Source organism: Acinonyx jubatus, chromosome E4 (genome assembly GCF_027475565.1).
Source record: "Acinonyx jubatus isolate Ajub_Pintada_27869175 chromosome E4, VMU_Ajub_asm_v1.0, whole genome shotgun sequence".
Taxonomy (NCBI): Eukaryota; Metazoa; Chordata; class Mammalia; order Carnivora; family Felidae; genus Acinonyx; species Acinonyx jubatus.
The window spans coordinates 27,278,539-27,291,910 of record NC_069395.1 but is presented as its reverse complement, the minus strand read 5'-3'; the positions used below and the strand labels follow the sequence as shown (position 1 = coordinate 27,291,910).

The 13,372-nt window shown below is 55.6% G+C and overlaps 1 protein-coding gene across 9 annotated transcripts in view; it reads left to right on the top strand.

The window, feature by feature from the left end:
- PPFIA4 (PTPRF interacting protein alpha 4) overlaps positions 1-13,372 on the top strand; it is a 51,133-nt gene that overhangs the window by 21,957 nt on the left and 15,804 nt on the right. For 8 of the 9 annotated variants that reach the window (XM_053209495.1, XM_027074733.2, XM_027074734.2 and 5 more), the window contains exons 11-23: positions 101-232; positions 511-573; positions 1,241-1,332; positions 3,906-4,014; positions 5,583-5,791; positions 7,272-7,512; positions 7,969-8,004; positions 8,221-8,354; positions 8,615-8,781; positions 10,870-10,963; positions 11,454-11,535; positions 12,088-12,288; positions 12,943-13,005. In XM_053209495.1, coding sequence (XP_053065470.1) covers positions 101-232; positions 511-573; positions 1,241-1,332; positions 3,906-4,014; positions 5,583-5,791; positions 7,272-7,512; positions 7,969-8,004; positions 8,221-8,354; positions 8,615-8,781; positions 10,870-10,963; positions 11,454-11,535; positions 12,088-12,288; positions 12,943-13,005 — 1,623 coding nt within the window. The remainder of the gene's footprint in view (positions 1-100; positions 233-510; positions 574-1,240; positions 1,333-3,905; positions 4,015-5,582; positions 5,792-7,271; positions 7,513-7,968; positions 8,005-8,220; positions 8,355-8,614; positions 8,782-10,869; positions 10,964-11,453; positions 11,536-12,087; positions 12,289-12,942; positions 13,006-13,372) is intronic. The other variant, XM_027074735.2, reaches the window with a different exon arrangement.

Genomic DNA, 13,372 nt, shown 5'->3' with positions numbered 1-13,372 from the left:
AGAGGAGGTGGTCAGGTGAGTGGGCTGGAACTGGGGGGGAATGGATGGCTCCCTGGGAAGGGCCTGGGGTGACCTGGTGCCAGGTGTGCTGGCTATGCAGGTGCGCCAGCGGGAGAAGATGAACGAGGACCACAACAAGCGGCTGTCAGACACCGTGGACCGGCTGCTCAGCGAGTCCAACGAGCGACTGCAGCTGCACCTCAAGGAGCGAATGGCGGCCCTGGAGGAGAAGGTGCGGTGGGACCCCGGCCCGGGTGGGCGGGGCTGCCGGGGCGGGGCGAGGGGTGGGTGTGGGTGGAGCCGGGCGGGCCCCGAGGGGAGGAATCGGGATGTGAGAGGGTTAGGGGCGGGGCGTGTCCATTCCGCAGACACTAGTGGACTGACCCCAGGGAGGCTGGAGAAAGGAGGAGCGGGAAGGGTGGGGGGGGGGGGCGAGCTGGCCTGGGGAGGTGGGGCGGGGAGGGGGAAGGTGCGGGGCGGAGTCCCTAGCTCGCAGCTCTTCTCCCCCAGAACACGCTGATCCAGGAGCTGGAGAGCTCCCAGCGGCAGATCGAGGAGCAGCACCATCACAAGGTACCCAGCTGCCGGCCAGCCCCGCCAGCCTGGGAGGGCCGGGCTTGCGGTGAGGAACACGCCTGTGTTTCATGCAGCTGCTCTGACACCCAGCACCACGCTAGTCCGGGCACAGACTATTTCACTGATCCTCGCTAGGGCCCGTCACGGTGGGTGCATCACCACCCACAAGTAAAGAAGAAACGGAGGCCATAAGCATAGGGCATAGGGTGGGCAGCAGAGAGGCAGGGCCCAGGGAAAGATTTGGTGGGGCCCTCAAACCTGGTAAGGCAGGAGTCTGGTGATTCTGGGAGGATTAGGCACCGTGCCTGCCTCAGCAACGTCTGTGAGGTCTGGGCGGGCACCGGGCGCCCCTCTGCTGCCCAGCCTCCATTGCCATGCGTTTGTGTGGTGGTGAGGGCTCAGCAGGCCTATTCCGGTAGAATCCTTACCCAAGACAGACCCTCTTCCGGCCCTGCCCCTCTGCCTGCCCACTGCCGACCTTTCTGCTCCCTTTCCAGTTGGACCTCTTCTCTTGGTGTCATCTGTGAGCCTGGCCGGGGGCCCCTGGCTTTGGACTTTGCAGTACATTCTTCTGCTTCTCCCCAACTCTGCTGTCCTCTCTGTCCCTCTCTCCCCTCTCCGCCCCTCCCTGGTCCCACCCCCACCCCGGGTCTGCCTGGCACAGGGCCGCCTGTCTGAAGAGATTGAGAAGCTGCGCCAAGAGGTGGACCAGCTGAAGGGTCGAGGGGGGCCGTTTGTGGATGGCATCCACTCCAGGTACTGGAGCGCGGGAGGCTGGGCGTGCTGGGATGGGGTCCTGGATGGACCCTGAGGAAGGAGACTTCCTCCCACCAAAAGACCGCCCAGGACCTCAGGGGTCCTCCTCCTATCCAGGGTGGGACACTGAGGCTCCAAGAACTTGGTCAAAGTCACCTAGCTCACTTGGGCAGCTTAGAAGGAGCACCTGTCCTCTGAGCTGAGGGATGCTGAGAGGCAAGTAAAGACAGGATGCTCCTTCCCCAGTGCCATGGAACACAGGCCATGCTGTTTTCCTTGACAGAGGGCATGATGCCCTTGCAAGGGGTCTGCTGAGTTACATGCTCACCCATGTCCCACAGGACTTGCTCATGGCGAATGTCTGGTTCATTCTAGTTCTTTTGAGTCACCATCTTTAGGGCTCTGGAGGATTGTTGTTTGAGAGTTAAGGACTGCCTAGGTTCAGGTAGCAAGCAGGGGGCAGAAAGGCAGCATGAGAGACTGAAATGAGGCATTAAGGACTTCCTTACTGTTGGAAGTTGAGATGCCATGTCCACGGTTGGTGACATCCCTTTTTCCAAAAACATTTGAAGAGATGGTGAGTGGAGCTTTCTACCTAATGTTTGAATTAGGTCCATGTTTTAGGGAACTACTGGATTCCCCCCCACCCCCACCCCCACATTTTGCGAAGTCATTGACATTGAACTCAGACCTCAATCCTGCTCCTACTTCTCTGCCCAGAGAGGCAAGGTGAAGACTGAAGATACTAGTAGGTGATGCCACTTGAGGTTCATGGCTCCTGGCTGTTTTCTTTCCAAACCAAAGTGTCACAGAAGAGAGTCTCACAGGTTCCCTTTGGTCGTGCTCTTGCCATATCAGGGAGATGGGGATCAGCTTCCCTGAAGGAAATGGGTACATGCATATATATGTGTGGAGGGGTAGGGTTTGAGTTAGGGAAAGGGATGTTGACTTTGAAGAAGAGAAGCCTGTGGCTGTCTGGAATAGTAGAGATGTAAGTACCATCTTCAAGGTCATCAGAAATTGTTGTATAGGAGAGGAGTATGGAGAGAAGCAGGGAGTGGAAACAGGAAATAGTAGGTAGGATTCCTCTGACTTCTTCCTTCCCATAGGTTTCTCAGAAGAGACCCCCCCCCCCATAAATAACACATGACTTAGAGTATATCAAGCCATTTGCCACTGCTTGCTTTCCTTAATGGTTGGGAATTCTTGGCTTTGACCGTAGAAATACAGGACCCATCATGGAATTGGGACTGAACTGCAGGGGAGGAGAGGGAGATAAGCAGAAACTCCCTTTTCCCTGCAGCTACCTTGTACAATCCGCTGTAGGCTTGCCCTGTCCCTTTGCCCTGGGCCCCCTCAAGGCTTCCAAATTGGGAAGGCATAGGGAAGAAGTGTCACTAGGGAAGGCTTCCAGACATTCCAGAGCATCATAACTGGGATTCTAAAATCTCAGAGTTGAAATAGACCTTTGGGGCGTCTCTAGCCCATGTCTCTGATACGGTATCAGGGTGTCCTGAAGTTTCCTGGGGGTAGGAAATATGCCTGGGTTGAATTTTGGCTAGGGACTCTTCCAGATTATGGGGAAACCTAAGGAATGTTGCTTAGGAGAAAGCGAAGAAACAAAAGCCCTCAGGATTAAAAGGAGTTTTAGAGATCCTTCCTTCCAATGTCTGTCAATGCCGGGAGCTCTCCCACACCATTCTTGTCAGGGCCCGAGAGCTGCTGCTTGACTAACTCGTTGATGGAGAGCTCAGCTTTTTAAATTTTTGTTTAATGTTTATTTATGTTTGAGAGATAGCCTGTGTGCGAATGAGCGGGGGAGGGGCAGAGAGAGAGGGAGACAGAGGATCCCAAGAGGACTCTGCACTGATAGCACAGAGCCCGACGCAGGGCTTGAACAAACTGTGATATTGTGACCTGAGCTGAGACGCTTAACCAGCGGAGCCACCCAGGCGCCCCACCCCACTCCACCTTAAACGTTTTTTTTAAAAATGTTAATTTTTGAGAGAGAGAGACAGACAGACAGCTTTTCTAAAGCCACCAGATGCATCCCAAGCCAAATTTTACCATTCGTAGGTGCTTCTTATGTTTTCTTTAAAAAATTTTTTTTGAATGTTCATTTATTTTTGAGAGAGAGAGAGAGAGAGGCAGAGCGTGAGCCGGGGAGGGGCACAGAGAGTGGGAGACACAGAATCCGAAGCAGGCTCCAGGCTCCGAGCGGTCAGCACAGAGCCCGACGTGGGGCTCGAACTCACAAACTGTGAGATCATGACCTGAGCCTAAGTCGGACGCTTAACTGACTGAGCCACCCAGGTGCACCCAAGATGCTTCTTATGTTAAATGGAAAGCTGCCTCCCTAGAACTTTCTCCCCTGGACCATTCTGATCCCTGGGGCACCAGAGAATAAATCGAATCTTGTTTACATGGCAGTCCTTAAACCGTTTACAATAGCTCTATGCCTGCTAAGACTTCTCTTCGCCAAACTGAAGATCCTTTAACCCTTTGAACCTAGCGGGTGTGGGCCGGGGCACTCAGTCTTCAGGGCTGGCCTTTTCTTCCCCTGAACACTCAAGGTCGCATATGGGCAGTGCAGCGGACGTTCGGTTCTCTCTGAGCACAGCCACCCACGCGCCCTCAGGTCTGCATCGCCGCTACTCGGCACTGCGGGAGGAGTCTGCCAAGGTGAGGGGTGGAGGGGTGAGTGTGGAGGGGTCTCCCCAGGGAGCTTGGGGTCAGTTCAGCCGCGTGCCTGGCTCCAGTTTCACAGACGGCTGGCGTGCGGTGCAAATCCTCCCCCTCCCGTCCCCCCGTGTGGACAACAGCTGCAGCCGGGGTTGGGGCCACTGTCAGCTGCAACAGCTGTGCCCCCTCACTTTGGCCTCCTGGTGGGCAAGCGGTAGGGGCTGGCGGGCGGCCAGCCAGTCCCTGAGGCCCCACTGAAGTGTGTGCACGTGTGCCTGGGCGTGCAGGCGTGTGTTTCTAGTGGTCGGGGTGGGAGATGCAGGGGCCAGACGGAATTGGCAAGCTTTCTGGAGCAAAAGCTGTGGTTTGTGGGGGAGTTGAGGGAGGGATGGCAGGTTAACTGGCCCTGGGGATGGCACCTGAAGTTTTCTGAGAAGCAGCTTCAAGTTCATGCTGAGACTGCCTGGGGAACTGGGGCGGGAGGAGGGAATCAGAAAGATAGGGGCAGAAAAGGACCAACTTCCTCTTTTTTGGGGGGCAATGTGATTCTGTTTTAACCCCATAATGGTGAAGCATGCTTTGTCTTGAGCCCGGGCCCTCTACATGCGCTGAGGCACTACAACATACATGTAGAGAAGGGGGAACTCCTAGCCTGATAGGGGAAGGTTCATCTCTGCCCTTAGGAAAGCCCTAGTCTGATGGAATTGCAGCCTGAACGAAGGCTTCTCATTCTCTCTCCCCTTACCCTTTGCTCTTTCTGTTTTAAAGAACACAGCAGGTGCCCAGGAGCTAGAAAGGAACCCTAAGGGAACCTTGGGGGGTTGGGTCCCAGAGGATGGGGTTAGGGCACCTCTCTGTCTCTGATCCCTTTCCTTTTCTTCCCCCGCTCTTCTGGCTCATTCAGTTCTGTGCTCTTTCTTCTTCCACGCCTTTGTCCACCGATGAGGTTTGCAGGTGACTTCTGGGAAGCCACCACCTCTCAGGGTTGACTACAGGGCCCTGTGATGTGCTGAAACTCTGGGAGACACAAGGCAGTCAGGACTGCTTGGTTTCTCTTGTCGCCTGGGTCTGGTTACTCTTGGAGAGTTTGTGTTAATAGAAAGGGATAGCCTACATACGGTGCTTACTTTGTGTCAGACACCGTGCTAAGTGCCTCACGTGCATTTCCTCACTCAGTTCTCATAATTACTTGCAAAGTAGGTTCTACTACTATCCCTGTTGTACAGACGAAGAAACTGAGGCACAGAGAGGTGACATAGCTTTACCACAGTTGCCCGGCAGGTTTCAAAGCAAGGCAGTCTCTCTCTGGAATCTGTGCCTAACCACTCTGCCACTCCGGCTCCTTGAATTGGAGTATTATGTCTTAGACTTTAACAGGCACATAAATCACCTGGGAATCTGGTTAAAATGCAGACTCTGAATCATGAAGGCCGGGGGCAGGGCCCGAGATTTTGCACTTCTAACAAGTCCCCTGGAGATGCCAGTGCTGCTGGTACAGGTGGGGAGGGTCCTGCTCCTCAGCCCGTCTGTTGTGTCTTATTACTACCCTTCTCCCCTCCTTTGCTAAGGGCTGGGAGCCCTCTCCACTGCCTGGGGTGCTGGCGCCCACAGCCACCCCTGCCTTTGACAGCGACCCTGAGATCTCCGACGTGGATGAGGATGAGCCAGGGGGTCTGGTGGGCTCCGTGGATGTTGTCTCTCCCAGCGGCCACTCGGATGCCCAGACCCTGGCCATGATGCTCCAGGAGCAGCTGGATGCCATCAACGAGGAGATCAGGTTAGGGCAGGGGTGGAGGGTCTGGGAGGTACCTTGAAGGACAGGGGCCCCTTTGGGTTTGGGCACTGCAGGAAAAATTCTTCATGTATTTGCTTGTCTCCAACAGCTGCACCTTCGAGTGCTTGGTCTAGGGACTCTGTGTGTGTGTGTGTGGGGGGGGGTGGTCTCAGGCCCACTACTGGACGGAGAGGGGTGGGGTCTCAGACTGACTTCTCAGACTTCATTTCCCCTCCTAGGGCTTGGGAGGCTGTGTTCCAGCAGCTAAATGTCATCGCTAAGAGCCTAGCTCGCACTTACTGAGGTCACCTCAGGGTGAGAGCTTTGTATAAATGCTGCTGTCAGTCTCACTAGCCTCTGGGGGAAGCAGCATTATTTCCATGTTACAGACAAGGGAACGGAAACCAGACAGGTTAAGTGATTTGCCCAAAACCACAGAGTAAGTGGCAGAACCAGGATTCAAACTCAGGTCTACACTCAGTGCACTGTAGCATGTCTTCCATCCCTAACAAGACATCAAGCGGAAACCAGTGGCCGGGAAAGTTACCAAGCCCTGTACTTTACCCTGCCTTTGTAATGTTATTAATGTTTATCACCAACGGCAAGGGAGAATCTGAGCCCGAGTGCATCAGAGCTTTAGAGGGCTATCAGGGGCATCTGGTTCCGTGGTTCCCACACTTTTGGATTTCACAGACCAGTTAAAAGGAAAACATCATAACACACACACACACACACACACACACACAGGCCTCCAACTTTTATTCTGCAAAGGCAATCGGGAATGGTAGCTGCTGTTTCCTATCACAACTATTGTACAAAAGAAAGGGCATTCTAACATTCCCTAGTGTCAGAAGACACTCTCAGGATAAAGACAAGCCCTGCTCCCGGAGGACCGAAGGCATGTTACGTCAGCGCGCGTGTGTGAGAGTGCGCACGCACTCCCCCTCCCCCGGCCCTCCCCCCTCCCATGGTCATCAGTTTTCTCATTTTTCTGTCTAACAGGGAAAACTCCTTTGGGGTCATTGTCAGTTAAAGGACAATGGGTTTGGGGAAGGACCTGGGTTTGGGAACTGCTGGCTCGGACCCCTCCTGGCGTTGGGGATATGGGGAAACTGAGGCCGGAGAGCCTGACTCAGGGTTGCCCGCATAGTTAGTGGCAGGTCAAGAATTCTGCCTCCCAGGATGGCTTGTATGCCACTGACTACATGCCTCCTTTTCCCACAGCTTCTTTTGGTAGACTGGGGAGTTTTGTTACGTGAGGCCAGCTGACGAGAGACGCAGAGAGAGGGAGAGAGAGAGCGATGTTTCTGAGCTGCGGTGGGCAGGGCCAGCTGTGTCGGCGAGGCCATGCCAGACACAGCGTGGCTCCCCCACCCCAGGCATGGCCTTCTGCCCGGGGTCCCAGGGTGGTGAGCACGGACGCTGCTGCCACCGGCCTCCTGCTGGGCCTCAGAGGGGCCAACTCAGGGTCTGGTTTCCCCAGGATGATCCAGGAAGAGAAGGAGTCCACAGAGCTCCGTGCCGAGGAGATTGAGACTCGAGTGACCAGCGGCAGCATGGAGGCCCTAAACCTGACCCAGTTGCGCAAACGTGGTTCTATCCCCACCTCTCTGACCGCCCTGTCCCTGGCCAGCGCGTCCCCTCCGCTCAGCGGCCGCTCCACACCCAAGCTCACCTCCCGCAGTGCAGCCCAGGACCTGGACCGCATGGGGGTCATGACCCTGGTGAGAGTCTTGGGGCAGTTGATGAGCGGCCCTGTCATGGCCGGGCTCTGCGTTGGGGGCTGGCCCAGGGGAGCTGCTAAGGCAGGGGAGGGCTCCTTCCCTCTCAGTTGGGGCTGGCATCTTCTTCCCATGATGTGTGCAGACCCCGGCATGTCAGGCCACCAACATGTCCTTCTGGGTTTGGAAAGGGCCTGTCATGTCTTCCTGAACCCTCTCTCTTGGATAAGCACAGAATGCGTAAGAAACTCACCCCCTGCCCATACCTCTCCCTTTCTTCCAGAGGTGGCCCTGACTTATTTCATCAGGCCAGCTTTTTTTCTGCTCTTGTATTCTCTCAAGGCCTGTGTGAGGCACTGAATCCTATCTTCTCATCCTAAGACCACCAGGTTCCCCTTGGGGTTGACTTTCAGGCATCCAGAGGGTGATTCTGAGCTCACCCTTCACTCTCTCTTCCAGCCCAGTGACTTAAGAAAGCATAGGAGGAAGCTGCTGGTGAGTGCTGCCTGAGGACCCAGGTACTAACGGGTTAATTCTCCCAGGCCCTTCCCTTTCGGCCTCTCTCCCCTGGGCCCCTGAGTCTGAGTCTGGGCTCAGAGAGGCCCCAGGCCTTCCCATTGCGTTTCTCCAAGCTCCTCTGCCTTGTCCGGGCTGGGTAGGCAGGCCCCAGATCTCTCCCTCTATCCCCTGACGGCTTCACTGTCTGTTCAGTCGCCAGTGTCTCGGGAAGAGAACCGGGAGGATAAAGCCACCATAAAATGTGAGACTTCTCCTCCTTCCTCACCCAGGACGCTGCGGCTAGAGAAGCTTGGCCACCCAGCCCTGAGCCAGGAAGAAGGCAAAAGGTAAGTGGCACGGGCCCCACCTTGAGTCTCTCTACCGCCATGGTCATGTCCTCCCTGTTTCAAGAGAACATCTCACTTCTCTTTGAAATGCCATCATGGAAGGACATTCCCGCATCTCCTTTGGTCACCTGCTCTGATCATACCCGCCCCCCACCTCCAACCTCCTGTTAAGTTCTTCCTGAGGTCTAACGTCCCTGACTCCTGCTATAATTAAAGTATGTTTCTTTCCATTCCACCCGCTCCTGGCTGTCATCCTGTAGTGCTTTGGAGGATCAGGGCAGCAACCCCAGCAGCAGCAACAGCAGCCAGGACTCCTTGCACAAGGGTGCCAAGCGCAAGGGCATCAAGTCGTCCATCGGCCGCCTGTTCGGGAAGAAGGAGAAGGGCCGGCTGATCCAGCTGAGCCGAGATGGAGCCACGGGCCATGGTTTCTGTCCACTTCCTAGCGAACGGGTGCAAGTAGGGGGGCCAGAGCAGGAGGGTGTACTCAGATCCAGCCTTCTCCCCCTGCCTCCCAGGGGCCAGTGGGTGGAAGGCACAGCCAGGCAGATTTCGGCTCCAGAGAGCAGCGGTTTTCCGTGAGATCTGTTCCATGAGAGCCCCGGGCTGCCTTGGGAGGTGCTAGCTCTTGCCACAGAAGCTCCAGGCTGCAGGGAGGGAGGTATTTATTTGGAGCGATGTGGAAGGGATTCCTGTCTGGAGCGAGAGATTGGCCCTCTGAGGTTTCTTTCAGTTTGGAGGTTTTCTGGTGTTCTCAGGGCCTTCGGGAAGAATTTCTTGGTTCTTTCTTTAGGAGAGTCAGTTCGTGATTAGAACTTATTTCTAGTATACCTGACCCTCGGACGCAACGTATCGTAATGCCTCATTATGGCTTCGTAGACCTTATATTCGCGTAAACGCTTGGGAAAGAGCATTACTACTTCTGTGCTAATATAAAAAGTTCTCATACATGCTTGGCACATGGTAGGTACACAATAAATGTCAGCTATCTTCCTTTGCTTCTTCCCGCCCCCTCTCCTTTCTGTCATCTTTTCAATCATTTTTTTCAACAGGCATTTATTAACTGCTATATACAAGGCTTAGTGTTGGGTGTTGGAGCAGTAGGCCATTCCTTCAAGGAGCTCAGTGTCTAGTGGAAAGGAAATAATAAAGAGATGATTCCAAAATAGTGTAACGATAGCGATATGCTTAGGGTGCTTCTGGAACTCAGAACTCAGCCATGGAGTGGTAGGGACTCCAGCAGTGGCTTCCTCTGCTAGGTAACAGCTGGGCTGAAGCTTGAAGGCGGAGTAGGAATTAGCCCAGCTAAGAAGAGTTGTATGTGAGGGAACCGGGGATCTGGGAAAGGCAGCTTCTGGGTGCAAGAGCTTTGTTTGCAAAGGAGTCTTTTCAAAGTGGGAAGAAAGGGGTGGGAGGAGTGGAGGAGATGGCTTTGGGTCCTAGGCTGGGGCCAGCTCATAAGGGCCTTGAGAAGTTCCCCCAACGCCACGGGAGCATTGACAATTGTGTGCAGGGGGACTTGGGAGCATTGACATGTGCGTGCAGGGGGACCCGATCAACTAGAAGAAAGGAACGTTTGAACCCAAAGGCATAATTAGACCTTGCACCTCAGGGAAGGTGTGAATCAGAACATAGCTAGCTGGGTGAGGAGGAGGAGGAGGAGGAGGAGGAGGAGGAGGAGGAGGAGGAGGAGGAAAGGTGGGCACCTGTCCCCTGGGAGGGGATTGAGGTGGAGCACCCTGCCCCCAGCCCACAGGGTGCAGGGAGTCGTAGAGCTGACCACAGATGGGGCTGGGAGGGAGCCGAGAAAGTCTGATCTGTGCGAAGTCTCATGGTTTTCTACGCTCCCCGCGCCCCAGTGGCATCTAAGACAGCATCTCACCTCGTTTTCTGGATTATCCACACCTACTGCTATCTGTGCTGTATGGAGTGACCAGAACTTCATGAATTCTAAGATGTTGCCCCCGCCGTGAACTCTGTGGGTTTTGGCATCTGTTCAGGAGATCCTTGTAGAAGAAGACAGAGCTGGAATGTTCCCCTTTGTGGTTTGTGCAAGTGTGCCCCTGAGAAAGAGGCCGAGAGGCATATCTCTTAGTGTGCCCATTTCCCCGCCCCAACTAGATGAGGATAATCCTCTGAGCCCGTAGCCCGCCTTATGGCTGGCTCTCGGGGTTTCCTTTGCACCTCGGTTTGGAGGAGGGACAAGTTCTGTCTAGGATTTTGCTGGTGTAAGGGTGTGGCAACTTTGGTCCATTGGGCTGGAAAACGCCTCCAGGGCTGAGGCTCCCAGGGCAGACAGTCTGGGCTGGGTGACCCATTTGATGGCCACTGTGGGGCTGCCTAGATGTAGGGACATTGGGCAGAGGCTCCAGGAACAGTGGATGGTCCCGTCAGGCCTCCGGGGTTGTTATACACTGAGGTTGTTATACATCTGCTGGTCTGCTCCCCCATCCTGGCCCAGGCCAAGGGAGGAGAAGGAGAGGGACTGGCTGACATGCCACATCTTCCCTTCCAGTTATGCTGACAGACTCCGAGCTTGGTCTGCAGGAGCCCATGGTGCCTGCCAAGCTGGGGACCCAGGCAGAGAAGGACCGGCGGCTGAAGAAGAAGTAAGAGCCACAGGCCAGGTTCTGCCAGGATGGTACCCAACCCTTCACCCACTTGGCCTGTCATGGGACTGAGCCCAGACAGCCAGAGCGTGGCAAGGCCCTTTCTGAACTGAGTTGGCCTGGTCCACATGGGCACATCAGGGGCTGGGAGGTGGTTCTTAGGACAACCCGCCCAGAGAAGGAGGCTGGGGTGGGGGGGCAGTGGGAGAGTGACCCTGGCCCTGTGGATCTCTCACAGAGCAGACCGCAATGCCTATGGGTCAGGCCCTGTGCAAACAAGGAAGAGCCTCCCCTTGCCATGTGGGGATGGAGGGGACTTCCTCCCCCCGTGTCTTGGCATCATACTGCTTCAGGCATGGAGCAGGGATGACAGTCCAGTGGTGGGGAGTAGGGTTGTGGAAGTCCCACTCAGCACAGCCATGGTCTCAGGAGTAAGCATGGTTGAGAGACAGGGAAAGACTAGTGAGTCTATTCTTCCTCTTTCCACAAGACACCAGCTGCTTGAAGATGCCCGCAGGAAAGGAATGCCCTTTGCCCAGTGGGATGGCCCTACTGTGGTCTCTTGGCTGGAGGTAAGTCTGGGCAAAGGAAGTCTACTCAGAGGACCGGTGGGAAGGGTAAGTGGGGTGGGACAAGGATTCCTCTGTAGGTAGAGGGGTGGTGTCCCTAGAATTTTCCCATCCCGTCTCTCCCCTGCCAAGTGCACATGTGCCACACCTAGAATTTAGCCCCGCTCCCTTCCAGTTACCTTGGAACTGATGCCACTTAACTGCTGTTGCCTCGCAGGTAGGTGGGTTTGGACAAGGGGCGCTAAGGGTCACCAAGCCATAGGCTTCCACAGGCAATTTGACTCTTCCCATAGGCCGTCCCCAGGAGCTAATCACCCATACGATGTTGGGAAAATCTCACATTCTCAGGCCTCAGATTTTCCATCTGTAAAATGGGGAAGAGAGGCGTTTGGGGATGGTCATCTCCACGTTTCTAAGTTCTTCTGCTCTGCGTTTGCTCTTTTGAGTCCGCGGAGGAGGCCTGGCCCTACCCCCTTGGTATGGTCAAGCTTGTGGCAGCAGGGCCCAGATCTTGGGGGAAGGAGCTGAATTTACCCCCTGTGCCCGTATCTGCAGCTCTGGGTGGGGATGCCTGCTTGGTACGTGGCCGCCTGCCGGGCCAACGTCAAGAGCGGTGCCATCATGTCGGCCCTGTCGGACACAGAGATCCAACGGGAGATTGGCATCAGCAATGCCCTGCACCGGCTCAAGCTCCGGCTGGCCATCCAGGAGATGGTGTCGCTGACCAGCCCCTCCGCCCCGCCCACCTCCAGGACTGTGAGTGGCCTCTTCCTCACCCAGGATGTTTTTGGACAGCCCTGGAGTAGTATTTGGAAAGTTTCCCGTTGGTCTTTGGGAAGCTAGTAACTTGATTCCTGCCCCTTCCGGTCCCCTCGGGGCTCCACCTGGTCTCCAGGAGGGGCTGACGTTGATTCCAGGAGGATCCCAGCAGCCTGGTTCTCTGCCCTACTGTGCCAACAACCGCACATCTCCGGGCAGAGTTTCCAGGACAGGACTTCTGGGGTTCTGTGTTGTTGCCAGATTCAGGGAGGCAGAGGGGATAGGGCATTTGTGAATCCTTTCCTGGTCCTCCAACCTCTCCACAAGAACACAGACTATTCCATGGACCCTCAGGCTAATACTAGCTGTCTCTTCGATTGGCATCAGCCGGCTTTCCAGATGTGCCCCATCCATTCATATTCCTTCAGGAAACATCCGTTGAGCATTTCTTGGTCCCAGACACTGTGTTGAGCAGCGCGGATACAGTCATAGAGGGAGTTGCTCTGAGCCAGACAGTATGCAGGGCTCGGGGCTGGGCCTGTGGGAGGACTCAGGGGAAGGGATGTATGTCCTTGCCCTTGGGGTTCCCGGCCTCAAGGGGATTTCGGGGACCCACACGTGGGACCAGATAGGTTTCCTCTCTGCCTGCAGTCTTCCGGAAATGTCTGGGTCACCCATGAAGAGATGGAAACTCTGGCAACACCCACTAAAACAGTGAGTCTGGCCCTGGGCCCTGGGCCTGGGCTGAGGGCTGATGACCCCCATGAGGATGAGGGGAAGGTTTGGGGAGTCAGAGGGGGTTGCGGTCAATCTAATACGAGATTGGTATCCCTGATGTATGTCGGGTTCTGTTCTCAGGGTGGCGGGTTGGGAGAAAGAGGTGGGAATGGGAAGAGTTGGCATGTGTGGGGGGATCCATCTCTGGGGGGGTCTCCAAGGCCAGTGGGGAAGAGCTGGCCATGGGAGCGGTCTGCCCTGCTGTGGGCCTGAAGCCGGAGTCCTTTCCCTTGTGCTGATCCTTGGTGGAGGGACGGGGAGTGGGAGAGCCTGGCCCCTTGCGGGGCTGCGAGCCAAGCTGGGG